The following is a 27,450-nucleotide window of genomic DNA, read 5'->3' as shown; positions in this document are numbered from 1 at the left end:
AGGCCATAGTAAATTCTAAAATAAATAATGTTGTAATTCCTAAGATGAAAGTACATAAAAGTGTGTATGGATGATAAATTTGCAACTTAAATGTAAAACCAAGTATAAATGCAAAAAATTATCCACCAAGGGGACTGATGTTTCAGATTAAAACTCATAACAATTTAACCTTGATTCAAAAAAAGACAGTATTTAGGATGGTTTCAGCAGTTTGGTCTCAGGGCCTATTCAATTTGCCCTGTAACACTATCTACCAACAAATGTAGCACTTTGAAGAACTACCCGGAAGAGCACCTCCAGATACCCACAGAGAACTTAAAAATATATTTGTGCTCCCACGTTACCAGTCACTCTAGAAAGATGAGAAGAGGGAATACAGACATTTGTAGAACACCCTTAACGATCTGATCTCTCATATGGAAAACTGTAACTTATGTAAGTTACAGTGAAGTTCTTCAGGGAAAAAAAAAAGGGTTTCCCCACAGCTTCAGAAATTTTACGACCGTAGAATATAAAGGAAAAAGAAGTTCCATCTTCTAGCTTCATAAAGATAAAAAAGTTCAATTTCTGGAAATTTATATAATTCCTGGAAAGGAATTATATAAACAAAGATGACTGCCTGTCATTCATTACTTTTGCATAATTTTGACTCTGTCATATACAAATAAAAACGTATTTGGATTATATTTGATTGATGCAAATTACTACTATTTTAAAATACTGATACTAACAGTTTTAAGGGCTTTGCTTCACAACATCATACTTATGATCTCTTTCAGTAACTATCACAGCTCACTGGGAGAAATATTATCAGGTTTGATTTACTGCTATCCTTAGTGAATGGCTGAAGACTCTTACCAAGTACAACATGAGTCAAGATACCAATTCAACAGATGAACAACGAACAAGTGATTAATCTGGAGTTTGCCAGTGCTCTCTGTGACATAAGACACCAGCAGATTAAGATGTAAACAAACAAAAACCCCTACAGGAAAACAAACAAACTACAGAAATTTCAGCTGCATTTTGGTAGCTTTAACATCTAGTAGCATTTATTTCAGTGGAAGGGTTTTTCACTCTAGTATCATGGAATTTGGTTTGTGACTAAAGTACAGCAATACCAGTGATCCCAAACGACAACTAAATATGGTTATTTCAAACAATTGAAAAGGCTCCATATCCAGATACCAATTCCTGATCATCAAGTTTTTAATTAAAAGCTCAAGTACCTTATTCAACAACAAGAGCAGCCAAAAAAACAAGCAAAAGAAACAAAAAAGTGGAAGTGCCAATATTCGAACTCAAAATTTAAAATTCACAACTTACTCAAGTTTGCTTGCATATTGCATTTAGGATTTTTGCATTACCTCCACCCATTTGGACTTTCAATACCAGAATCTTCAACACTGAGAACATTATTTGTTACAGTTCTTCCTAAGTTTGATTTTGATGTACAACATTAACACACCAACCATTAATGCACAAACATAAAAAGATGTCACTTGGATGTATAAATAAATGTATTTAACCTTTACTAAAATTATTTGCAAAATATATCATCTGCAAGTATCAAATGAATAATCACCTTGTAAGGTTGATCAAAAAGTAGGAAAAACTTCTATATCAACCACTTTTCTACTCTTCCATTCCATCACTCACTTGTTTGTCATTATATTAATCTACAGTATATATACTACATGTTTTTATACATAGAATGTTTATTATAAATGGTAATAAATTACAGCCCAAAAAAATGCTTTAAGTGGTATAACAGCTAATTTTATATCAATATCAAAACTGGAAATTTTTCAAACAGTAGAGTAGGTATAGCCATTAATCAACCACACGTAACCTGACAAAAGTCAAAAAGTATAATTAATGTAGCAATACAGATTACAGCTCCAGCTTTTGGTTGCTTTTAAATGTGTACACACACACACACAAGAGTGTACGTGACAAGTAAACTCACAACATCAAAATCCAGTACCTGTCTAAAAGAAAAAACAGAAAAGCAGAAAGTGGTGAAACCATACAGCTGACCTTATTGATACACTTAAGAATTATTCTGACAGCAATTCTGGCAGCTGAAGGGAACACAGGGTTTGTGGAACCAGCACATTATTCAGAAATTATCTGCCTTGCAATGGTAACTCCCCACAGCACGGGCCGGGAGCTCATCAGGACTACAAAGTCAACGCTGCCACCTAAGGGTGACAACACCGCACGGTACTTAGTGACAGTATTTAGAGAAAGCGATACTGAAAATAAGAGTCTGACTCTTGCACTGTTGTTCTAATGCCTTTACAGCAGACACATGTAGCTGATTTATATATATGTACAAAAGCTTTGCCTTTTTCCCTTCTATTAACATCAAACTTGGCATAAAACTTTCACTGCAGGAACAGTATCACTGAAACTCCCTAGGACAGACAGATCTAAATAATAAGAGTTCAAAAAAAAAAGACCAAAAAAATTGAACTCTGAGAAACAAGGTTCTGTTAGTTAGGTTTCTAAGAAATTGACTGAATCATGTTACGTTGTTAAAAAAATTAACAAAGTAAATGTTCAGAAGAGCTTGTCAAAAGACAGACTTTTCCATAACATTTTTACTACCAGACAGACATCTCATGTAGTCCTTACAAAAGCATGACTTCCCATACCTCATCTTGGTATAGCTGTTAAGTGCATTTTTAAAGTGCTGAACCTTACTTTTACGATAAATTAGGTGGTTCTGGTGTGTATGTAAAGAGTTTGAGAAACTGAAATACAAAAGGGTCTTCATCATCACTAGTGCATACTACCATCATGCCATCTGCACAAAGTTTTTGCTTTAGAAATCTCTAATTTAGTACTTGACAGAAGATGAAACATTAGCTGAATTTATGACATACAGTGTACACAAGAGAAAAATCCATCTTGGTGTGTACAGAGTCCTTTACTGTGGGGGTGGTGAAGACCTGGAACGGTTATCAAGAGATGTTGTGGACTGCCCCATCCCTGGAAGGGGACAGGCTGCATGGAGCTTTGAGCCACCTGGCCTACTGGTGTAGTGGTAGAGGGATTGGGAGCCCTCCATCCCAACCCAAACCATACCATGACTCCATGATCTTCATGAGTATGTGCATACAGTTTTAGCAAGCAACTTGTTATTGAGAGATGCTAGTTATTCTGCATGAACAAGTCCTATGTAGGACAAGCTACATGAAGTTACAAAGCTGTATGGATTTAGTGTGCTGCAAATCCAGGATCAGTAGCTGGATTTGCTGAAGCCTTAGGTGAGCTGTGAACTTATACATAGATATGCTTTCAGATAGAGTAATTCATTTGCTTAGTCATCTTCCTAGGAACTGGCACAGAGTGCTGTGTTTTAGCTTTAGTATGAAAAGAATATGGATATTCTTCAACATAGTGATGTTTTGGTTGCTGCTAGGCAATGCTTATTATATTAAGACTAGTGGTTTTTAGCTTTCCATTCTCAGTGAGTAGGTGCACCAGAAAAAAAAAAAAAACAAAACAGAAATTACAAAGGCTACAGTTGTCAGCAGAAGATGTAACTCAATGAGACAAGCAACCAAGTCTGTGTGGTAGACACAGAGAAAGAAACCAAGAAAGTGCAAAAGACCACAAATCAGAAGCATCATTAGATCAAAGAATGAGAAGAGTGAGAGATGCGAGCATAAGTCGTAAGTGTACAATTGCCTGGGGTTTTCTTTGTTCTGGGTCCCTCTTTGAAGGCACCCAACCTTCTCTGACCTGATGCTGTATCTCTCTTAAACCCATTACTTTAAATCCAGCACCTGACATTCTGCTGCAGGAAACCTAGGTCAGGCCTGAAGGAGGAGGAGGTGCCTGTGTCTGCAAAGAAAACCAGCAACAGGTTCCAAATATGAGGGTTTAAATGTAAAAATAGAAATTGAAGGGGAATTGAAGGAATTGAAGTCTGGAACAACTACAGTTCTTTTCAAAGCCTCAAATAATGAAATAAAGTGATTCAAAAGTATTTAGTGAAAGTATGCATGAAGAAACATGGGAAAATAATTCTTCTGAAATTTCTTCAAGCAGAAGAACAGTTTTAAGAACTGTACGTAAAAAGTGAAATAGTACATTGAGTATATTGTGGGGGATGGAAAAAGGACAGGAAAATTACATTATTTTGGAATATTTTTTGTAAAAAAATTCTTTCATTTACTTGTTACCATTGAAAAAAAGTAAGTTATTTCCATACATTATAAACATTTGACACTGTGCAGTTTATATACCTTTTAATACTTTCCTCCTGAAACAATTTGCCTGGGCTAAACTCAAAGCAAAATACTCCCTTCTCTCAATGTTTGTGACACAAGGCACAATGCTGAAATAAGTGTTTTGTAGATGACAAGTACGAAGCAGGAAGGTAAATGCTTCCCAAAGCAAAAACAGGGGTGGGGAGGGTAGTATCATTAAAAGACAAAAATAAGTTCATCAGCTTACACAATGATGATTATTCAGAAGATATGATAATTTTTCCTCTATGTTTCATACTAAGTTGATTCCAGTCAATGCTTTAAAAGCATATGTTAACTCTTTAATTGTGTGACAAAAATGTAATATTCTGTTTAGTCTATCTTAATTATTTTTTACTGAAATTGAAGTTTATTATTCACACATCTTAAACATTGTAGTTCCTATCAATAGCATCACAGTTAACTTGAATTTCAACTCTTCTGCAAACTGCACAGGTAAGCAGAAAACTTACAGAATACTCATCTTAAAAAACTGTTAAATAGCCACCTGTAAAAAATGTACTTAAAAAGTGTTATCACATATCAAGCATATTGCCAACTGGGCCAAAACCTGGTTACCTTGAAACTGAAGAATGAAGAGTCTAACAAAGAAATAGAAACATGGTGTGAAAAACAAAGTTCACTCTTTAGAATTTTTTAAAATTTAATAAGGAATAAAAAGAGAATGTCCAGTGCTGGGGTGTTTCTGGCTATAGGACAAAACCCACACCCTTAGTTTTAAAACAACACTCCCTATGTACTATTATATCATTAGGGTACATATATATTCAGGAGTTTTGGGGGGGGGTTTTGTTTGTGTGTTTTTCTTGTTTGTTTTTTTGGGTTTTTTTTAATGTTACAGGAACTCTTTTATTTGGTTTTAACTTCTGACTTGTCTGCATGGCATCTTGTAGATTAGGTCAATACATTGTATTTCTTCTTGTGGTTTCATCCTGTTGTTTCACATTCCCTGGTTCCAAGGAGTCAATAAATTCTTCCCTAAATTTTTCTTGGTGCTCCAGTTCCCATCACTTATCACTTGGAGAGATCAGTACACAGATGTGAGAAACAATGGGAAGAAACTAATCTGTTTTGCACCATTCTGAGTTAAAGGCATTTTTAACATTCCATATTTTGCTAGGGCCTATGATATATTCATCAAAACGTTATTTATATAAGCTATACATTGCACACATAAACAGATAGATTATTTTCCACTAAAGAGCAGTTCAAAGGACTTATAAATTGTACCATATCAAAATACTTGTGATTAATAACAACATGCAAAAGCTAATACATAAACGCAAAAGCCAGTATTATATCGTCATTTGTAACACAAGATCAAGTTATATTCTAACTGTCTTAACGAACATACTTGGGAACCATCAAACAAATGATTTGCCTTTAACAATCCACTTCACAACATCATGTTATTGGAAAGGAAGAAGTGCTGCCATTGGAGCTACTACAGTAGCCCATCCACTCCTGAATAAGCTTGGAAAAGAGAAAAGAGAGCAAGGGAACAAACTATAGAGGGAGGATTGCTGTCACTCTCTTACAGTATTTAAAACTCCACCTTGCTTTATCTTTAGATGCTCTCTCTCATTATCCCTATCTAGTTCACCACAAAAAAACCCACAGACACTGGGTGGAATGGGAAGGAATTATGATTTTATTCTATTTAATTAACTTAATAATATTATAACTTTAGCCATTAAATTATCCAGTTAAGGAAAAGCAACTAAAAGGAAAATAAGTGGGGAAGGGTTTTCTCCAGGTCTACAGTGAGCTCCCAAATCTAGATCTACTCTATCCAATATAAGGAAAACAGCTTGTGCGAAAGCTTCTGGAGATAACCCTTCCATTTGGGTGCTCCATAGTCACCGAGTTCTGCATCTCACAAAACCTTTAAAACCTTTTAGGACTCCACCCTTCTATGCAAGGTTGCAATAAAAGCAATTCAGGTTAAGTATCCCTCACTCTGTGTCTCAGTTAGCACGGAGCAGTTCCGTGACTTCGCACCCAAGCTATATACTCTCTACACGGGGTAGAAAAATTAAAAACAGCAACTGGTACAAAGATAGCAATGAAATTAATCCATCCATCTTCCACCAACTTCATTCACTCTGAACATCCACATGATGCAAACACAGATGTTATAGCATACCATACCAGTCACAACCATAAAATAACAAGTCCAACTAAATTCAGCCAAAAAATTAAGACATTTTCCAGTTCTGTCTGGACAGAGCTGTTGTCTTCTGTTTACACTGAAATTCTGTGAGATTACTCAACTGCACCAGACTGCTTGGGGGCAGATCAGGAGAGAGAACACAGTGGTACATTTCATAAGTCCTGCAGTAATTTTTTTTTTTTAAACTAGGTTCCAAATTTGTCCAGTATGCTTCTGGAAAGAGGCTCAGCATGTTATTGTTCTTTCATTCAAAGGACAGAGGAAAAATAAACATGTTTTGAAGAGATATAAATCCTAAATAGTTATGCAAATAACAACAACCTTCTGTTGTTGAGCTAGCCATGCAATGTTAACTTTTTCCTCTTACATCCTTAGTCCTATTTATTAACTGCGGCTTTTGCTTATTACCATGACATAATTAGCACTTCGAAGACAAGAAAAGGTCTATTTTTCTGTGAAATGTCTAGCATATTCAACAATCAAAACATAAATTCTCCTTTCCATGTTTCTGCTCAGCAGTCTGATAACGGAGTTACTTAGCAACAGATGAAGCAACTGAACTGCGTTGCCTGATCTACATACATTTCACTGCAAAGTAACATTCACAAAGGCATTATTTAGCTGATGGTTCCCTCTGTCTAGATGTATTTTGAAGTGTAAAATCCATTACTGTGAGACAAGCCTATATGAAAACTCAACCATCATGTACTATCTGTAATGCACTACACATTTTGAAATTAACAGAAATTGCCTGTAAGTCACATACATGTTTTTGAGCATCTCTGAGAAAGGAATAAACAAGAAAATACAAAACAGAAGACTGTTTACACGGATGTTACAGCAGCTGCTTAAAAGGGGAAGATAGAAGTCCTCCTTCTAGCATACTGACAAGATACGAACTTTAAATACACAGACCAAGCCCTCATACATCAAGTACACTTTTCTTGCCACAGACTATTTTGATTTCCAAGAATGCTTATTCATTTTGAAAACACACACACACACAAACACATATTTCCCCAAACCACCTACTTCACCACAGAAACAGGAAGTAGTATGTGCCCCACGAAATACTATGGAGATTTTTTTAGAAAGGAGAAAAGTAACCCACAGAATTTGACAAACCATTTTTCTACCATTAATCCCTTTTAAGGTAATTCCTTAAACACAACTAAACAATTCCTGTATTTTTTATTTATTTTGGAATATAAAATTTTCTATTTTACAATTGCATGAGAATAACTTAAAAATTGTCTTGCTTCATCACACAAAACTACACTGCCAGCAAAACTTAAAAGTCTCTTGCCCCTAGCAAGGTGAAAGCATAGCAGCTTCTTCAGCTTTGTCATCTAGTGGCATTGTTCAAGTGTTATTTTATTCTAAGGATTAAACATCCTGGAATTCATAACAGCTTCAAAACTTATTTCATGCATATATATGAAGATTTATGGAGCTGAATTTAATTTTACAGAGCTTTACCAAGCTTGCCCCATCTTTCTTCCCCCTGAAAAATTAAAGATGAGCAGGAATTTAAGTGCAATTAAATACTAAAAAAAAGAAAGTATATTCATGAAAAACTACACAAAAATTCTGTTTTGGTGAGTCACTAGACAAATTACCAGAAGGGACAAAATTTAGAGAAATTTCCTATTCATTTGACTGCAAATATTTTTGTGTTATTTGCAATTAAAAATCAGAGTTATGTTTTCAACAATGAAGGCAACCAAGGAGAGTGCAAGAGCACATTTCACGATTGCCCTACAAAGAATTAAGATATCTCCTTTGTTCCATTTCAACCAAGAATTTTGAAGACACTTCAGTTATTAAAACCACAATGTCTTTAAGTGCTAATAACTTCATTAAAACTTCTTAGATTACATTTCTCACTATAAAGAGAATCAAATCTTCAATGACAAGAACTCCAAGATGCATCTACAAGAAAAGCTAATACCTTCCCTCCATATTTTCCAATGACCAAGCACTTATGCTGATATTTAAGCATACTGCATTCTTAATTACTATGAAGCCACATTTCATATCCAATTATGCAAATCTTGAAGGTTTTCCTCTTCCTTTAAAAGATTAACTCAACTTTCTCTTCCCAGAGAAGGAAGATGTTTTTCCTTCCAGACTTCTCAGAAAATTTCTTTTTCATATTTAAAGGTTTTTATGTATTAAGGATAAGTATTAGAAGGACTAGCTTTGACAGTATTCAAGATTGTGTTTCAAGAAGAGGCATGTGTCCTTTTTCTGCATTTCAAAGATACAGAAATCTCAGTTTAGGTCCCTGTCTCCTATTTTTCAACTTTCTACAGTTCTGATCAAAACCAATAACAGGCTGCCTTTTTCTTTCTTTGTTGATTTGAAAATGGTTTATATATCAAAAAAACCCCCAATCTTGAGCATTAGCATTTCTTTGTCTGAAGCCAAATATCAAATGATTCTTGAATACAAGGTATGCTGTTTTCTTACAAACACGATTTATTTGTTTCAGTCTAGCACTTTTGAAACAAAGGTTATAACCACAATGTAAGCTGACAGTTAAAAATTCAACTGCAAGCAAGTTTTATTTTCTTGCAATAAACAAATTTTAAAAATAAAATAAAATTTAAAAAAACCCTTAAGTTTTTCCATTTTCAAGCCACTCTTTCAACATTAGAAATCATCATTTTAGAGACTGCTTAGAATTAGGACACAAGATTGTTTTATTACTCCTCAACAACTTCCTTCTACTAGCACAGGCACACTACCCTATCCTGATGAGAAAGTGATATATTTCAAAAAAATATTATGAGTGTATCACTTGTAATCAAAAACCCAAGCTCCAAAAATTTTTTAGCTGTTCGCACTTTTTACTGCACTTGTAGAAACAAAATAAACACTCCATATTAACTAAGTATTCTCCTATACAAACCATGCATCTCCCAAACAATTACTCCCGAAATACCATGTTAAAAACAAGAAGTTAATACATTTAGCTTCACCTTCCAAACCACCTCTGTAGAACTCCAGTTTTCACAGCCAGAAACATTTTTAAGCAATTCACTCGCAAAAAGCCATTCTAAAGAAAAATTTTAAAAGAGCAAGAGAAAGCTTTGATAATCAAAATACCTTGGGAAGAAAAAAATGACAATATGTACTTACTAATTTGTTTTCTTGCATATATATTCTTTGCAGCTTCAGACAGCCTTTAGCTATAATGATCATTCCTTCATCTGAGATCTTGTAACATTGCCCAAAATGTATGTCTTTCAATTCCCTGCATTTTGAACCGAGCTGCAATTAATGAAATCAAAGGGAAAAAAAACAACAGAATTTGACTGAAATGAAGAGATGGGAGAAAAGATTTTTTTCTGCTTCTCCACCCTCCATTAAAAGTGCTTTTTAGGCTTTGAAACACTATATGCAAACAGGAATAATCCTAATTACGTACGCAAAAAAATTAAGTTGCTAACTACAGTCACCAAAATGGAGCTACAAGCAGAACATAAGAACGAAATTATTTACTGTATGTACAGGTCGCTAACAATGCCTTTATGCTCAACAGCTTATTGGATTTACCCTAACTCCTAAATGTTCCTTTAACACTCTCAGAGAGTTGATGAAACCTTCCTGCACATTGAACAAAGATCTTAAGTCACCTTCAGCATTCATGAAGCAAAAATGAGTTACTGAAACACAGGTTTTGAATAGCAACCAAGCTCAGGAAAATTGAATCCAAAAGAAATACAGGATATCAAACTGCAGATTTAACTACAAAAGCAATCATTCAATCCTTGGGTATTAAAAAGAAAAAAGAAACTACGTGCAGTCTCTAGAGAACAGCATTTACTGCACCAAAAAAAAGTCTCCATATACCAACTTTTAAAACAGAAGATGTTTTTGTGATTTTAATTAAATCCTAAGAAAGGATATCTTCTACCTGCTAAGTTGAAATATACGAAGTTTACAGATGGAATTTGTAGAATGGATGATTACCTGCTTAAGGCCTTCATCAGTGAGTCTGTCTTGATTGCCCACATGCACTTTCTGAAGAAGAGGACACTGAGAGGCAACTGCAATAATAGAGGTGTCCGAAAGCTGTTTACACCTGTAAGCAGTATACCTGAGGAGCCCAGGACATTTAATTGCCAATATGCATACTCCTGTATCAGATACATTGCGACAATCAGAAATATTGATTTCAGTAATATTCTGGCTTCTTGATGCTATTTTTTCCAACAGCTCATCAGTGACCTGCAAAGAAAAAACAAATGCTCACATATAACTTTTTCTATAAAGATCTTTAATGCCATTAGGATAGAAATGGCGGTTTGTAAAATGCATTTCCATGAGCTAAAAGAAAAATGAAACTATACCTCCTTTACAAATACTTCCCATTGCTGAATATTTTACTGTAATTGTTTTGGAAGGAAAAGGGGCTGATGGTTTTGATAGGATATGGGCAACTGGGGGAAAGCCAGTTCTGGCAAGAGAATGTAGACTGCAGCTAGATGGTTTCATGATAAAGCTTACAGAAGGAGAAGCAACAGCTAGACAAGCACAGAAAATATAGGGCAGCTGCAGGAATTTATGTCACCACAAAGAGAATCCCAAACAGCTGCTCAATTTGACAGAAGTTCTCAAGTACCAGACTTGGTTCCAGAGTTAGGAAGGTAACCACAGACCTACTTCTCTTTTTAGTCATGAATAGACTATCTCTGACGTCCAGGTATTAGAAAAATAAATTACTTTTTGGTAGAATTGTCTTATTAAGGATTAAGGCTTGATGTGCTTCAATGACCTCAGCTCCTAGGGGAAGTTAACAAAACTTGGGGAGAGTAGTATACTACTGACAGTGGACACAAAGAATGCAGAATTCAGAGACCAAAATGACATCTGGCAGAACTTCTTAGATAAGGAAAAAAAGAACAAAGCCAACTCAGAAACTGTATAGAAACAACTCCAACTGAGTAAAAAGCAATTCTGACAAGGGGTGATGGTAAACACCACAGACCACCAACCCAAAAGACCAGAAAGACTTAGCATGTGGATTAATTAGCATAAGAAATGCAGGAATCATTTAACCAACAGAAGATAGAACAGTAACTAATAACGGAATTACATAACTTGTAGCCATAAACATTACTGTATTTGTTTACTAAAATATATGTGATTTCATATTGAAATAATTTCTGCCCTATGGCACTTGTGTTAACCTTCATTCTATTATTTTTGTTACTTAATTACTTTTGTTGTATGGAAGGGCAGTGTTTCAATGTCTTTAAAATTTTCTCATTTTAATATAGTAGCAGATATACTTGATTAAATCAAAGGGAGGACTGTTGAGAAATACACTCAGTACACACAGTTTGGGGTGTAGCTGCAGTGGAGCTCAGGCTGAGCTCCAGGTGGCACAGCCAGTGGCAAAAGGCCATGTGTGAACTGGTGCCAACCCTTCACACAACAAAGAACACAGAGACCTCTGGCACAGCCAGGTGAGGGGCACTTGGAAATACAGCAGGAGCCAAGAGCCCCTAGATGTACCCATGCATATACAGTGAGGGTATAAAAGCACAGGGGTCCCTTTGTTGGGGTCCATCCTCCTCCAGCTCAAGCTGTTATTCTGTTGTTGCACAATGATTACATTACTTCAAGGACCCAGAGGTCTGAGACTCTACTGTGGGAAACCTGAAATCGAGGCAGTAAGGAAAGTGAACTAAGTAAGACTGTGTGAGGTGTGCAGGGAGCCAAGCAGGGCATCCATCACCTCCCTGGGGCAGCCACCAGGAGGGATTTTGGTCCCAAGCAGGAAGTGCCAGTGTGGCTGACAGAGTGGCCCCTGTATGCCTAGACTGCAAAGTTTCCTTTAGACCTATGTAAAAAAAAATTCCATACATTTTGTATCTATAAACATTGTAGTTAGCCAAAAATTACAACAATCTTAAAAGAAGACAGTCCTACAGAGGACCATTCAGAAATACTTACGCACCACTTGGCATATATGAGATTTAGCTTTAACCAAAGAGGGCAAGAAAGCAACACAAATCCCTTTTGATTTTTGCCTTATACAGCTGAGGAAGACTTTGCTGCATTCAATATGCTTTTAATTTGTAGTAAGTCAGATGTTTTTTCTTGCTCTTTCATCAGGCAGGTGTTAAGATGGAAAAGAACTGTGCTGGTTTTCCTGGGGTAGAAGTAATTTTCTTCACAGTGACTAGAATGGGACTATGTTTTGGATTCATGCTGGTTTTCTTATTGCTGAACTGGGATTACACAGAGCCAAGGCTTTTTCTGCGTCTCAACTGGCCATGCTGGCAAAGAAGCTGGGCAGGAGCACAGCCAGGACAGGTGACCCCCCGCAACTGACCAAAGGGATATTCCAGACCACGTAGCATCATGCTCAGTGTATAAAGCGAGGGGAAGAAGGAGGAATGGCATTTGTCACCTCAAGTCACTGCTCTGTGTGATGGGGCCCTGCTCTGCGAGGGATGCCTGAGCACCTGCCAGTAGGTGCTCAGGCAGTGAATAGGAAGCAGTGAATTAATTCTTTGTCTTGCTTGTTTCATGTATGTGTGTGCAACTTTTGCTTTCACTATTAAAATGTCTTTAAATTCTTAAGTTTTGTAGCTTTTATTCTTCCAGTTTTCTCTGCAACCCTACTGGTGGGGGAGTGAGGAAAGGGCTGCCTGGGCCTTAGCTGCTGGCTGGGGTTAAACCAAAACAATGATAAACTGCAAAGAAAAAAAAAATCCTTCTTCAAATGCAACCGTCCAGTTTTTATTTCTCTGTGCCCTCTATTTTCATGAAACACTCAAGATACTGTTTATAAACTCCTGCAAGTCATTATTCAACAAGAAACCCAATTGCAGTGGCCAAAGAATACTGGCATCCCTAAAGCTTTCCATGGAGGGAAGGTACCCTGTAAAATTCAAGGCTAGGCTCCTAGGGATCTCATTAAATTAAACCCACAAATATTTCATTTTAGGATTGGCTAAAGGTTTTTAAAAAATCTGAACCAAACACAGTCTATTTTCTAATTTGTAGGAGCCATACCAACTGAAGAATAAAATAAAGACAATTTGTTAAAACCAAGCAAGCGCCACGTATGTGACCATTTGTGTTTGAATTAATAAGAGGTCTGATAGTTCCAGACTACCTGATGCAGAGTTGAGACAGGTAACCTAGAACCCATTTCAAATAGCACTTGTGCTCACACTGTTTAACAACTGATCTTTGACAAAATTCTCTATATTAAAAGGAACCAATCTATGGGTTGAGACATTTTCAGCTAATAAAAAATCCATGAAACTACAGATATCATCATTTTATGTGCTTCTTCTGTTTACCTCTAGTCAAAACTACAAGCTCCAAGAACAAATTCTGAGTCATGAAAACCATTACTCCACAATGATATTTTCATACCTGCTGACGACTACTGAGATCCAGTTGCTTCCAAAACTGAAAATCTAAACAGAGATCACGCCAGTATTTACAGACTAATGACACTGAGAGGCAACGGTCATTCAGAGATAAGTTGGAAAATATCTGTAAAAAAAGCAAAAAAAAAAAAAAAAAAAAAAAAAAAAATTGACAGATGTAATCATATTTTAGAGACAGAAATACTTTATTACTATTGCATCTTGCAAAAGACAGAAAAGTATTAGTATGCATTGTAACACCAAGATCTACAACTTGCCCCCCACTTGACTAGTCAGAGACAATAACAAAAAAACCTACATCCCACAAGAACTGACATTAGTAAGTCATATTAGCACAACCAATAATAGAATATATCCTAAGTACTAATTTTTGTAGACTAAGTTTCTAAAGTGCTTCTGAGATGGCACACCTAAAGAATTACAAATTATCTCAATGTTATTTGCAAGCCATTTAAAAAGTGCTTTCATTCCCATTGAAATGGATGGGAAACCTTTCTTTTTATTTTCTAACTGAACTGGTAAGAAGAGTCATAAAGGCATATCAGGTCATGCAGGAAGGGGGCGTGGAATGGTAGAGTAGATTAGCACAGTAAGTCAGCATCATAGAAGAGAACTGAAGCACAAAATTAGCCTTTTATACACCAAGGTTTTGAGCACTATAGCAACTGCCCAAAAAAACCCAAAAAACCCCAAATTGTAACTTTACAGCAAGATCATAAATTGCCATAGCACATATTACATTTATCCCTTTCTTAAAAGTACTGTTGTTTATTAATAAATATAAAAAGAGGGTCTGTCGAGAGTTCACATGAAGGGTCCCTGTCAGCAAAAATGAACTTAAATCTACATGCGATCCTATAATGAGAAAAGGCAGTAAGGCATTACTGGCATTAGGAGTACAGACTGCAAAACTTGAAAAAGTCCTTCCTCTGATCTGAGGACATCAAGTACTAAATAGAAGTACTATTCTCAATCTCAGAAAATTTTCGCATGTAAATATGAAAATGCATGAGATTGTCCATAGGAAAGCACTGAAGTCTAGAAAACATCAAAACATTCAAGGAAACTACTAGGACTGTTTAGCCAAGGAAAAGGGATAGCAAAGGGGAAAAAACACACACACAAAAAAGGAGTAATGAAGCATTGAACTATAATGCTAACTTACAGAACTTGTTCTAGGGTATATCTTACCCCAGCAGTTTTAAATATGTATATCCCTACAAGACCCCTTGATGAAGCAGTGCTCTAATAAGAGAGGAGGGGGTCAAATTCATGACGCTCTGTACATCCTTGCAAGATTTATCATTCTCCTCTTTTTCTAGCTATGAGTGACTTGCAATCTCTTACACAAGACTCCAGTGTTGAAGGATTCTGCATGAGCCCATTTCCACGCAGGCCTCCTCTTGGCCATTACTAGAGCCAGTGTCTGTTTCTCATTAGACAGACAGCCAGTTAAACATAGCAGACAGAAGAGCAAGCAAAACAATCACTGTCTGCTTTCTTCCTGCAGTTCTTGTCAGTACTGGTGACCCCATGTGCAGAACCAGGACGCAGCTGCAATTGGCACTCAAAAAATACTATCGCCCTTGGTCAAGCAGAAAGAAAGCACTGAATAGTAAGCGGTAATTTGGCATCGGACATTTCCTGCAAAAGTGTATTTCTAAACATTAGAAAAACTAACGGTCTGATGATGCTCAGTAATTCAAAGTTGGTAAGAACAGCAGGAAACTTGAATTCCTGCTGCCAGCATGAAACAGAAGACTGAATCCCTCTTCCAAACACCAGAATATCTGCAAAGCAGATTATTCTGCAGAACACTGCAAAGCAGGGGGAAAAAAAAAAAAAAAAGTTTAATAACTTTTTTTCTAGAATCATTTTACATTCTTTTCCCTGTTGGCAAAAGGCAGGGGTAGAGAGGAAGCAGACTTCTGGAAAAGGAGACGCCTCCCTCTCATCTCAAATTCCTAATGCAGATGTCAATTCCTCCTGCTTCACCCTTTCATATCATTGTTAAGATTAATGGGTTTCTCTTTCCCTTCAATGGCTGTAAGAGACTCTCTGAGCCTTCAGGCTACATCCTATTTAAGGATACCTGATCTTCCCCACTGACCTTATCATACCTTCCAGACACAGTAAATTCTTTAACAACAAGCTCTTGCTTTGAAATAAAACTGTTTACACAAGACCATGCCTTCCTTGCCTCAGTCTTTAAAAGCAAGACTGGCTGCTCTCCAGGTACCCAGCCCACTTAACTGGAAGACAGGAAGCAGAATGTAGCCCCCCCATAATCTAAGGGGGAATGGTCTGTGAACTTCTACACTATTTAAGACCCACACAAGTCTGTGGGACTAAATGGGATCCATTGGCCCTGAGGGAGCTGGTGGAAGTGCTCACGAAGCCACTTTCCATTATTTACAAGCAGTCCTGGATGCTAACAGGGGCATTTCCAGTTGACTGAATGCTGCCACATGTGATGTTCACCTACACAAAAGGCTCAAAGGAGGATCCACGGAACCACAGGCCTGTCAGTCAGATCTTGGTCGGCATAAGGGTATGGTGCAGATCATCTCAGCTGTTGTGACATGGCACATACAGGACAACCAGGAGTCAGGCCCAGCCAACATGGGCTTGTGAAAGGCAGGTCCTGCTGACCAACCGCATCTCCTCTCATGACCAGGCAAACCTGTGTGGTGGAATAAGTGAAAGACTGAATTTTGTCTGCCTGGAATTTAGTAAAGTCTTTGACACAGTCTCCTTTGACAAAGCACACCACTGGAGAAACTGTCTGCTCATGGCTTGCATGGGTGTACATCATGAACTGCGGGAGCAGGACGAGGGCAGTGACCATTCTCCTGCGCTGGCCACTGGCGAAGCCACGCCTCAGTCCTGTGATCAGTATTGAGTTCCTCACTATGAGAAAACCCCTAAGGTGCTGGTGTGTGTCCAGAGGGCACTGGAGCTGGGGAAGGGTCAGGAACACAAGTCTGATGGGGAGTAACAAAATTTTCAGCCTTGAGAAAAGGAGGCTCAGGTGGAACCTTATTGCTCTTTACAACTGCCTGTAAGGAGGGTGCAGCCATGGGGGGTTCAGGGTCTTCTCCCAGGCAAAAATTGACAGGACAACAAGAAATGGCCAGAAGTTGAGGCAGGAGAGGTTTAGGTTAGACATTAGGAAAATTTCTTCACTGAAAGGGTTATCCAGCACTGGAACAGGCTGCCCAATGCAGTGGTGGAGTCACCATCCCTGAACATATTTAAAAGGCATGTAGATGTGGCACTTAGGGGCATGGATTATGGGCACACTTGAAAATACCAGGTTAATGGTTGGATTTAGTGATCTTAGAGATGTTTTCCAACCGAAGTGATCCTACATCAAAAAAAAATACAAAAATGCAATGCCCTCAACAGCAAAAGTCAACTAACATATATAGGAAGTTTTCAGTCAAATTACATTTAATCTGCTTCACTCAATTCAAACAGTCTAATTTTATGTTGATAGATACACCCATACAAATCCCTTACAAGAGAAAAGCCACACTGTTTTACCTTTAAACAACAAAACACAGCTAATTCTACAGCACTCCACATTAAGTCAATCCACCATTCTGAATCAGGTGATGTCCAATTGATTTTAAACCAGCTAAACCAAGTCCTTGCACAGCACAATTCAGACCACCAAAAAAATAGTTCCTGACCAAGTTTTGGTGTTTTCTTCAACTTTTTAGAATATTTTTAAGACAATGGACAAGAAAGAGAAAAAGCAAATGCTGAGTAATATTAGTGAAGGATCCAATCAGAAAATATAGAGATAAAGTTACTCTGTGGAATTCTCTTTTTAAAAAAGTCCTTGCATAATGGGCCTCAGACATTACATCCTTAACACTTGCCCACTGTTTCTATATTAAATGTATGCCAGATAGTTCAACCTGTGTGTTAAAAAAAGACTACTTTGAACATTTGTGCAAAATGTTAGCATTTCAGGAGGAACAGATGAGAAAAAAAAAAACAAAACAGCAAAACAAAAAACCAACACAAAATACCCTTTTTTAAAAGATTAAAGATGAGTTTAAAAAAACCAAAATCCATGTACTAAATTTATTCAGTGTATCTTTAACTATTTGGTAATTTTGGCCTTAAATCAAGTTCCTTAAAGTGAATCAAGTGAAGAAGAAAATTGCACTTTTAGTCAAAGGAAATAGTGAAAAGTCAACCATATCCATTAAAGTTACTATGAAAGGAAGTCTGGCAGTAGAAATTTGTTTATGTGATTGCTAACACAATATCCTCAGCATGAAGTTTTCTAAAAAGTAATTCACATCACAAAAATCAAATATAAAGTAAACATAAAGATAATTCAATAAATAATTTTAACTTATTAAAAAGAAAATCTTAATTAAAAAAATTAAAAACCATAATCAAGGAATTAGAATTATTGATTGCACATACTAAAGCAGCTCTTGCCTCAGGAAGGGACACAAGAGAATTCAATTGATGGCTAATACCAGTCTTTAAAAAGATACTGCTGACTTTAAGAACAAGGTATACTGTTCATGTCCTCCTATGGACATGAACAAAATATAGGCCCTATGGCAGAAGAGACTGTAAAAGGTGAATCTATGCACTCCCTATTTCTGTCCATTATTTTAATTTGAAAGAAATGGTTTCATTTCTGTGAATGAAGCTCTCCTCTATCAATCAGACTCTTTTGTATTCAGAACAGTTATTCACAAAATTGTTTTCATTACACTGCATCAGGCAGACTTGTTTGAAACCAAAAAGCTTGTGGAATTAACAACCAAAGAACAACAAAATGTTCAAACTCAAACATTTCATGGTGCCTAAGCAACTTCAGACATTCATTCTTGGAAAACTGCTCACTTGTTTAATCAATTTTTCAGCAAATAACTAAAAGTTCATTAACAAAAATATTTCTCAAGCACCATTTAACAAAAAGAACAGGCTTAGTACATTACATTTTACTATGAACAGTAAAACACAGTATTTGCTAACTGCAAGCATAGAGCAGTTAAGCTACCAGTGGATTTATATTTATTAAAGGCTGTTTCATTCTATTTCAGTAAACTCAAGAATCATATGTAAGAGAAGAGGAAGGAAACATCTGCTTTGTTTTCAAGGCATTTCTTCACTTTGCCCAGACACAACTTGAAAAGAATGGGGGAAATATGAATGATTTTGCGTTTATGAAAAAGATGTGAGCACTGAGCTCACAAACTTCTCAAAGAAGCCTCAGTACACCGATGAAGGAAATCAAGTTAAAACTGTTCTTGTGATGAAGAAAAATGTGCCAGCCAGGAAAAGTGATGGTGTGATTTCAAATCACAGCCAGGATTCCCTGGGCAAATTGCTATTCATAGCAAACATTTACCAGTCCCCTACTTCCAGTCACTTGAATTTCAGCACTGGATTTAGTGACTGTACTTAGAGAAAGTCTTTTCAGGCAGCTGATCCTAAGGAAAAGTTTTGCAACATTAGATTGGTGTCAGATTAGCCAGGTTAATTTACCTGCCCTGCAATTGCACTCTACAGAGCACAAAACCAGGGGCAGGAACGCACAGGCAAAAGTTACAAAAGGAAACAGACACTGCCCTTACCAGCCACTTACTCACAGATTGCCTTAGCTGCAAGGCAGAACACAGTATCAGCTTCTGTCTGTAAGAAATCACTGTTCTCCTAATGGAAGGGAAGAGTCCTGACCAAAAGCAGAGGAGCTTTACTTGCAGGAGCTCAAAACGTTTTTAATCTCAGAAACCCAACTGTCCTCACTAAAAGACACCACGTAGTTCTTTGGAGTCACCATGCCAGTTTAAAAACAAAGACATTAAAACAAAGCAAAATCTGTGAAAGATCAAACATGGGTCAGGCAACCTGAAAAAAAGAAACAAATAAATGAATAGGGAATGAAAGCAGGTATTATTTTATTTACTTTACATTCTAACACTGCACAACTTGTAATCTATTCGTTTTCTCCATGCAATAAGATTGAATTTTGGAGACGCAGAACAAGCCAAGCTAACACCTACAGAACATTAGGGAAACTTTTACTAGCCATGACTGTTAAGGCATCTATCCCTATCAAAAAAAGCAGAAATTTCATTCCAAGACATTTCCCTTTCATGACATAGCTCATTCTGTGAGGAACCTACATGCTTGAATGAAAGCCACCTTTTCAAACACCCCTCTGCAAAGCAAAACAATTGTTTTTCTAATTCTGCAATAAATCATAAAATTCACAACATCTTTCAGAAATGTATCATTGAAATAAAGAGCATATACTGTCATCTCTTTAGTTACTTGTCTACTGGCACACCTTCCCCTCACAATTTTGCCCCTCAACTGCATTCCAGAATTTCAGTAACATCACAGTGAACTTCAGACTGGTTCATTTCCCCACTAGAATCACAGAGTGACAGTAAGCTTCACGGGAAAAGCAAAAAACAACCAAGAAACCAAAAAACCAAAACAAATCCATAACAAACCACATTGCTGTGCTGAGCATTGCTAAAGAAAATGGAGTTTGGGCAAATTAATAGTGAAATTAAAGGACATTTTACCTCCTAGCATCAGCCACAAGGGTTCAAAACCCATTCCATGTCTCTTAGTGCTACATTTAAAATTAAGACTCAACACAAGCTTTAGACAGGATAATATGATGGTAACACCAGCATATATAGGAAAGAGAGCTAGTATTACAGAAGTGACCCAATGAACTTGCAGAAAGTCCCATCCAAATGATGTATTATAATGCCTCTGCATTCTGACTAGCCAAAAAGAATTTTCAAAAAAATATTAAAGAAAGAAAATGATAGTGCAGCTATAAAATGCACACAAATCTTTTCAGGTATATATGCCAGCATTCAAAAATCTAAGATAATATTAAAGGTCTGCTTCTTGTCCATCAAACCCACTTCATATTACTCAAATTATCTTAAATTCTGTGCTAGCAGTACAAGGACGGCAGCAATGCATTTTGTATCAATCAACATTATCATTTAAAAAAAAGTGTAAGTTATCACTGCAGCAAAAGAAAGCCTGTAACTTATTGCAACAAGCGAAGAATGAGAAAAATAAGTAAAAAGCACTGAGTAAAAATCCAAGAAAAGGAGTCAATAGTGCTTTAAAAAATCAGTCATACTATACTTATGAAAACCCTACATTAAATAAAATACACACTCACATATATGTTACACACATACTTATCTTCCCTTTATAGTGCATTAGCCCTATGCCAAAACTGACAGGGTCTGTGCTACAGGCACATGTTCATGCTTTATAAAAATAAAATCAGCAAACTGAGAAAGAGGACCTCAAAAAGAAGATATCATCTATTCTACACCCTTTTGTTTTGAAGCAAGTTCAAGAACACCCCAAACATTCCTGATAAGGTCATTCCCCTTTGCTGTTTAAAAAAAAAAAAAAAAAAAAAAAATCAATAAATAGAAATCCCAACTTGACACATAACCTAAGAGACAGGAAACCACTGTTGTCAAGACTGGAAAATTATACAGTGTAAGAACATCTAAGTATCTCAACTAAATTCAGCTTATTATTTCCTTCTGTTCAAGGGACAGGAATACAGTTAAACTTTCTATCACTTTGCTCTTAACTAAAGAGAATAGCAGCCTTCCTCCGGAACAACTGTCATTCAGTTTGTCCAGAATCTTCCATCTACTGTATGTAATAGGCCATGTTTTTCATGACTTCTGGATCTCCTCTGATCCCTCTCACATTTGTGTGTGGATTTTCTAAGGAGATCCAAGTGCCCACAGCCTAATGCAGTACTCTATCAAAGGCTTTAAAAGCACCAAGCTCAGGAGAGAATTTTTTTTCTGTGTTTTACACACAGAACTCCTGTTAATACACCTCAAAAGTAAATCTGAAGTGTCTGAATTGGCATTCTCTTGTAAGATCATGGCTCAGTCTGCAGGCCATTTTACACCTTTTTTGATTAAACAGCAGCCCTGCAAAGAGGTAACAGATACAACAGGAAAATTTATTTTTCTATTTTATTTTCCATGAATAAGTAGCAGTGACCCTTCAATAGCCACAAATGTGGGACATACAGCTCAAAGTTTTCAGAACTTAGTCCTATGCAACAGAAGATTTTGTAATTTTCTGTAATTCATGCTTAGAAACAGCTCCCTTTTTTTTTTCCATTCACACACGTCTAGGACACAGTCAAGCTATCTATAGCTGACTGATCTATAATTCCTTAATTCCTCTTGAGTTTTAAAGAGATTGGCTTTAAATTACCCTTTAGTTGAAGGTAATCACCCTCCTCTACCAAGATTAAAGATGACATTCTGTATAACACTTTCCTCATATATGTTTCAGTAGCAAAATGAAAAGCAAAATGCAAAACCTGACTGTGGAAGCACCATTTTTTTATCACGTCATATTCACCATGACACCACTTCACCAGCCAGGGAAACATTGGATCAACTGGCACACTGCACCATGAACCTCCCAACCCAGCAGGGCCCATCGAATGATCTGCAGGACAACTTCAGTCTGACAAAGCCTTCCACCCATCTCAAACCCTTGGCTTAGAGGAGACTGAACCACAGTCTCCCTTAGTAAACAGCTAAACAGTACCTAAGCAGACAAAGTGGCAAGCTCTTTAAAGGAGTTCCTGACATATTTCCTTGGGATTTAGGCCACCTACAGGCAACTGGTGACAGCCACTCCTGCACCAGCACCACGGCATCATCAGGTCACAGATGAGGGAGTCAAGGAAAAAAACAAGATCTGCCTCTTAATGCTTCCCAGGATGGAATCTCTTGTCCTTGTATCAAGGTTTGTTTCTCCTACACCTACTGTAAAAAGCTCAGTAAAGATTTTGGGTGTATTTGTCTTCCACTCTCCCTTAATAAAATGACAGCTTTGGAGACAGGATTGTATTTAGGATATTCCATCTGTATCAAAATCCATCATAAGAAGGCAAATATAAATCCAGTTGACAGGACACCTAGTTAAATATCTGAAGCTAAAAGTCCCACAGAGTAGTTTATCTTGAAAGCAACCAAAAACCCCAAAACAATGGAACAGCTAGGAAACAGATATATGGATAAAGATACACATATCTCGTGCATATACACATACACACAAATAAAATCTCAAAAAAACAGAACCCACAAACCCAACTCATTAGTACAGCTGTGGATTGAAGGGTAAATTTTGGGGGGTGTAGGTTGTCTCCTACCTTGGTGCTGCAAATAATGGTCTATTTTTTCAAAGACATTGCAGAAGGAACGGGACTATAGGGCAACTGTAGAGACAAAATCACTGGGGAAGGTAGACATCTGTCCTGATTTCAGGTAGGATAAAATTCTTCTCATCTACTGGTACAGTGCTTTGTAGCTGGTACAAAACAAATGTATCGTGCAGCACCTGGATCTCTCTTTCTTGTTCTCCTTTTTATACAGATATTGATAATAGCATACTTTATTTTTCTTAAGTTACTAAACTGTTCTTATCACAGCCTACAAGGTACACTTTTTTCCCCTGAACTCTCCACCCAACCAGTCTGTGGATGCAGTATGTGAGTGGCTGCCTGTACCTAATTGCCAGCTGGGGTTAAAACAAAACCCCTAGTTTATAAAAAACCAAGTAATCGGACATAATACCCCCACAAACTTGAAAGCACAGGTAAGAATGAAATACTGGGTCCATATAAAATAGCGATTAAATAACATTTAAACTAGTCCACAGGTAAGACGGACATGACATCTTTCACCATTAAAGTTATGGCAGAGCTATAAATAGGTATTTTTGAAAAAGTGAAACTGAGTACTAAAAGTAACCACCGAAAAGTACTCATACCATTAATCAATAACTATTTCAGCTACACTAATCAAATGAGTCCCGTTTCAAAACCTAAAACCAAATATTAAAGAAAAAAGTTATCTTCCAATAACAGTGGCAAACAAATTGACTCCTTCCGAGAAGAACAAGACAAAGTTTCAATTTTATAATCACAGATGAGATTAATTCAGATGATAGCTCATGAGTTATTATCAGCCTAGAATTATTTTGCATAGTGCATCTATGAAACACGACATATTATTAACACACGAGTATACAAAAAAAACCCCAAACAACAAGAAGAAACAACAAAAAACACTCAAACCAACTAAACCTCCCACAGAATTAGTGTTATGTGCAAGACAGACAGATAAGTAGGTTGTTACTGTTTGACAACAAAAGAGTAAAGGAAGTACTTTCTACATTGCATGTACAACTAGCAAAATATGAACACCAAGAGTTATGTCTCTCACTCCTCCATTACTATGTCCTGCTTCAAGTTCTGCCATCTGACCTCAGAGAAACTCCTGCCATCCTGAAAACTCATCCCCTCAAATTTAAAGGCACACTCACATGAGACTATGGAAAACATCACCAGCTCAGCTCTGGCTAGAGTCCTCTTTTTAGCTAATGTTTAGCTGAAGGTAGTCTGCACAGTGGTCAAGAGAGTAGCTTAAAAATGGAAAGTAGTTCCAAAGGCGAACAGTATTAATGGAATAGAAAGGGACATATACAGCATAAAAGGTTATAAAAGCAAGCAATTCAAGAAGGCTGCAAACACTCTAGAAATGCTAAGGCCAAAACTTATCCACAATACACAGCAATACAAATTGTTTAATAATCAACGCTGAAAACTTGTCTATGTAGCTCCAACACCCGCGGAAGCACCAAATACCGCGACAGGCTCCCTTGGCGACTACTACACCAGTGATGCAAGTAAAACTCGACTTGTGAAGTTAATAGGTAGTCAAAATATTTACGAGACAGGTTCTGGACCTGATTTGTGCATCTGCACCTCCAGGTAATGGCTCACAACGCCGTTTCCAACGACAAACAGCGGCTGTAGGGGAACGGGACACAAACAAAAGCAAACAATACTCCCAGAACCCTATCTCCCCAAAGCCAGGCGCTGAGGCCGCTCCGGACCGGCCTGGCCTCCTCCGGCTCCCCCCTAGAACACCGAGTCCGCCCGGCGACACCGGAGCCTCGGGAGCTAGATAGCTCCTTCCCAAATCCTCAGGAAGAAGACTGACTAGTCCACCCCTCCATCCCGACTCACCTTGAGGAGGATAGAAGGTGGCAGCTGATTGATGTCCGGGGTGGGCGGCAGCAGCAGCTCCCGGCAGCTGTCGCCGGGATACTCCAGCGGCTCCTCGCAGCCCGCCTCGCCGTCCCGCTCCTTCTCCTCCTCCCGGCCCTGCTCCTTCTCGTCCTGCTGGGGCGTGGGAGACGGCGACGAGGCGGGCTGTCCCCCGCCGCTCTGCCTGGCGGTGCCCCCGCCGCCCTCCCCCGCGGCGCCGGGCAGGGCGAACAGCTCAGGCTCCGCCGGGCACTGGCAGGCGCCGGGCTCGGCAGCGGCGGCGCAGCGCGGCTGCTTGCAGGGCGGGCAGGCGGGCAGCCCGGCCCCCTTGCGCTTGCACACCATCTCGGAGGAGACCTCGCCGGGCGGCCCCAGGAGGCCCCGCACCGGCGAGGGCAGCAGGCCGGAGAAGAAGAGGCGCTGGCAGCGGCCCGGCGGTTCCCAGGCGGCGGGCGCCAGGCGCAGGAGGCGGCGGGCGACGCGCTGCTCCGCGGCGGTCAGCGACACGTAGGGCGGCGGCGGCAGCAGAGGGTCCCCGGCGGGCAGCGGCTGCTCGGGGGCGGGCGGGCTGGCGCCGTGCACGATGAAGCAGAGCATGCAGGGCCCGCGCAGGAAGCAGCTCCGGCTGCGCGGTGACGGCACCTTCCCCCGCGGGCGGCGGCGGTCCCGGCTCAAGCTCCTTGTCTCCTTTGAGAGCAGGTGGCCCATATAGAAGGGGAAGCGGCGGCAGCGGAAGGGCGGGTGTCACCTGCGGGAGGCGGCACCAGGAGCTGACATGCCGCCGGCGGGCCGGGGCAGGAGGCGGCGGCGGGCTGGTTCCGGGACGCCGGGAGGGAGGGAGAAGCTTCCGCTACCGCCGGCCTGACCTCCCCCGGGGAGAGGCGGGGCGGCGCTCCGCGGACCGGCGCTGCTGCCGCCAGCGGCTGCGCTGGGCCGCGTCTGGATCAGCTGTGGGTGCGTGCGGGTGGGTGCCCTCCGTGTGTCACTTCAGTGCACTCACTATGTAAACGCCGGTCTACAGTCTGCATACGGCACGTACGCCTGTAATATGTGCGTGCATAATCACAGAATCGTTAGGGGCTGGAAGGCGCCTCTGGAGATCATCTCGATCTGCCCTCTTGTCAAGGCAGTGTCACCTGGAGCAGGTAACACAGGAACGCGTCCAGGTGGGTTTGGAATGTCTTCAGAGAGAGAGAGACGCCATGGCTTACCTGTTACAGTGGTCTGCCCCCCTCAGTGTGGCGTTCTTGTTGAGGTGAAACTTACTGTGTTTTAGTTTACGGACACTGCCCCTTGTCCTGTCATTGGGCAGCATTGAAAAGAGTCTGACACCATCCTGTTGGCACCGGCCTAGAAGATTTTATACGCATTATAGAATGCCCTTTTACAATTCTCTGAACTAAACGGGCCCAGCTCCTGCAGCCTCTCCTTACAAGAGAGATTCTCCAGACCCATCATCATCTTTGTGGTGTCTACTGGACCCCGTAGTTCACTGCCTTAAATATATACACCTAAGACATACAAAATACGTGCATATTTTTGAGTAACTGAAATAAATTTTTTTGTAGGCAAATGTGAGAAGACCCCTGCCCTTTGGTCTCAGATTATGTGCAAGACAGTGGCTGAGGTTTTGCAGTAGCAAAGCAGCACAAGCTTAGAGACCAAGCACGGTCTTCCAAGTTTTCCTCTGTCAACATCATCTTCCCACCAACATTTTCTAGAAAATACTTGTTTTCTGCTGTTTTAATTCATTGTAAATCCAGAAACAAGGCTCATATGGGACCTCTGATCCCCTATACCCTCCTGCAGACACTCACCTCTAACCGCAGTGTGTTGAACCTCAGTGCAGGTGCTCTGGTGTGTTAAATCCTTGCTGGAGGCTTCACTGCTTTATTTAAGACTCTGCTTAGTGCCTAGCAAAAGCAATTTGTTTCAGCATTCAGTTCTAAACAGTTGATTTAGCTATATAGGCTTAGATATGTAGTTTAAATACATGTGCAATTTAGTCTTTAGTAAAAAGTGTTTGGGGAAGGAGAAGGCAAGTTGCAGCTAGAATATATATGGCTCAGTACTAATATTAAATAATAAATGGTGGGAGAAGAAATGCACAGGCCTATATTGTGTAGCACATATTTTGTCCTTTTGCCCAGGGGCGAGTTATGTTAGGATTTAAATACCCATGCTGCTATTATTTTTGTTTGTTACCTCTATTATTAATCTTCAGCAGCTCTGTAAAAATGTTTCCTATGAGAAAAGTACTAAATACACCTTTGGATAAAAGCAGAGCAATAGAATATTTTGTTTGGATTTATAATTCAATGAGCTTCATCAATAAAAACTACAGCAATTTTTTTGCAAGAACATTCGCAACACTTTTTCTGCTCTTTTGGGAGAATGGGGTGAAAAGCAGAAGACAGCAGGAAGTGACTCTTGATGAGACTATGAACAGCA

The 27,450-nt window shown here is 38.9% G+C and overlaps 1 protein-coding gene across 1 annotated transcript in view; it reads right to left on the bottom strand.

Moving 5' to 3' along the window:
* Window positions 1-25,806, bottom strand: part of FBXL17 (F-box and leucine rich repeat protein 17) — a 301,707-nt gene extending 275,901 nt beyond the window's left edge. Inside the window, exons 1-4 of the mRNA XM_040090897.2 lie at window positions 24,979-25,806; window positions 13,861-13,983; window positions 10,435-10,692; window positions 9,601-9,732 (exon numbers count right to left, since the gene is read on the bottom strand). Coding sequence (XP_039946831.1) covers window positions 9,601-9,732; window positions 10,435-10,692; window positions 13,861-13,983; window positions 24,979-25,707 — 1,242 coding nt within the window. The 5' untranslated portion in view covers window positions 25,708-25,806. The remainder of the gene's footprint in view (window positions 1-9,600; window positions 9,733-10,434; window positions 10,693-13,860; window positions 13,984-24,978) is intronic.
* Between the last annotated feature and the right edge of the window lie 1,644 nt (window positions 25,807-27,450).

Source organism: Hirundo rustica, chromosome Z, assembly GCF_015227805.2.
Source record: "Hirundo rustica isolate bHirRus1 chromosome Z, bHirRus1.pri.v3, whole genome shotgun sequence".
NCBI classification, from domain to species: Eukaryota; Metazoa; Chordata; class Aves; order Passeriformes; family Hirundinidae; genus Hirundo; species Hirundo rustica.
This window is presented reverse-complemented; position numbering and strand designations above follow the sequence as displayed.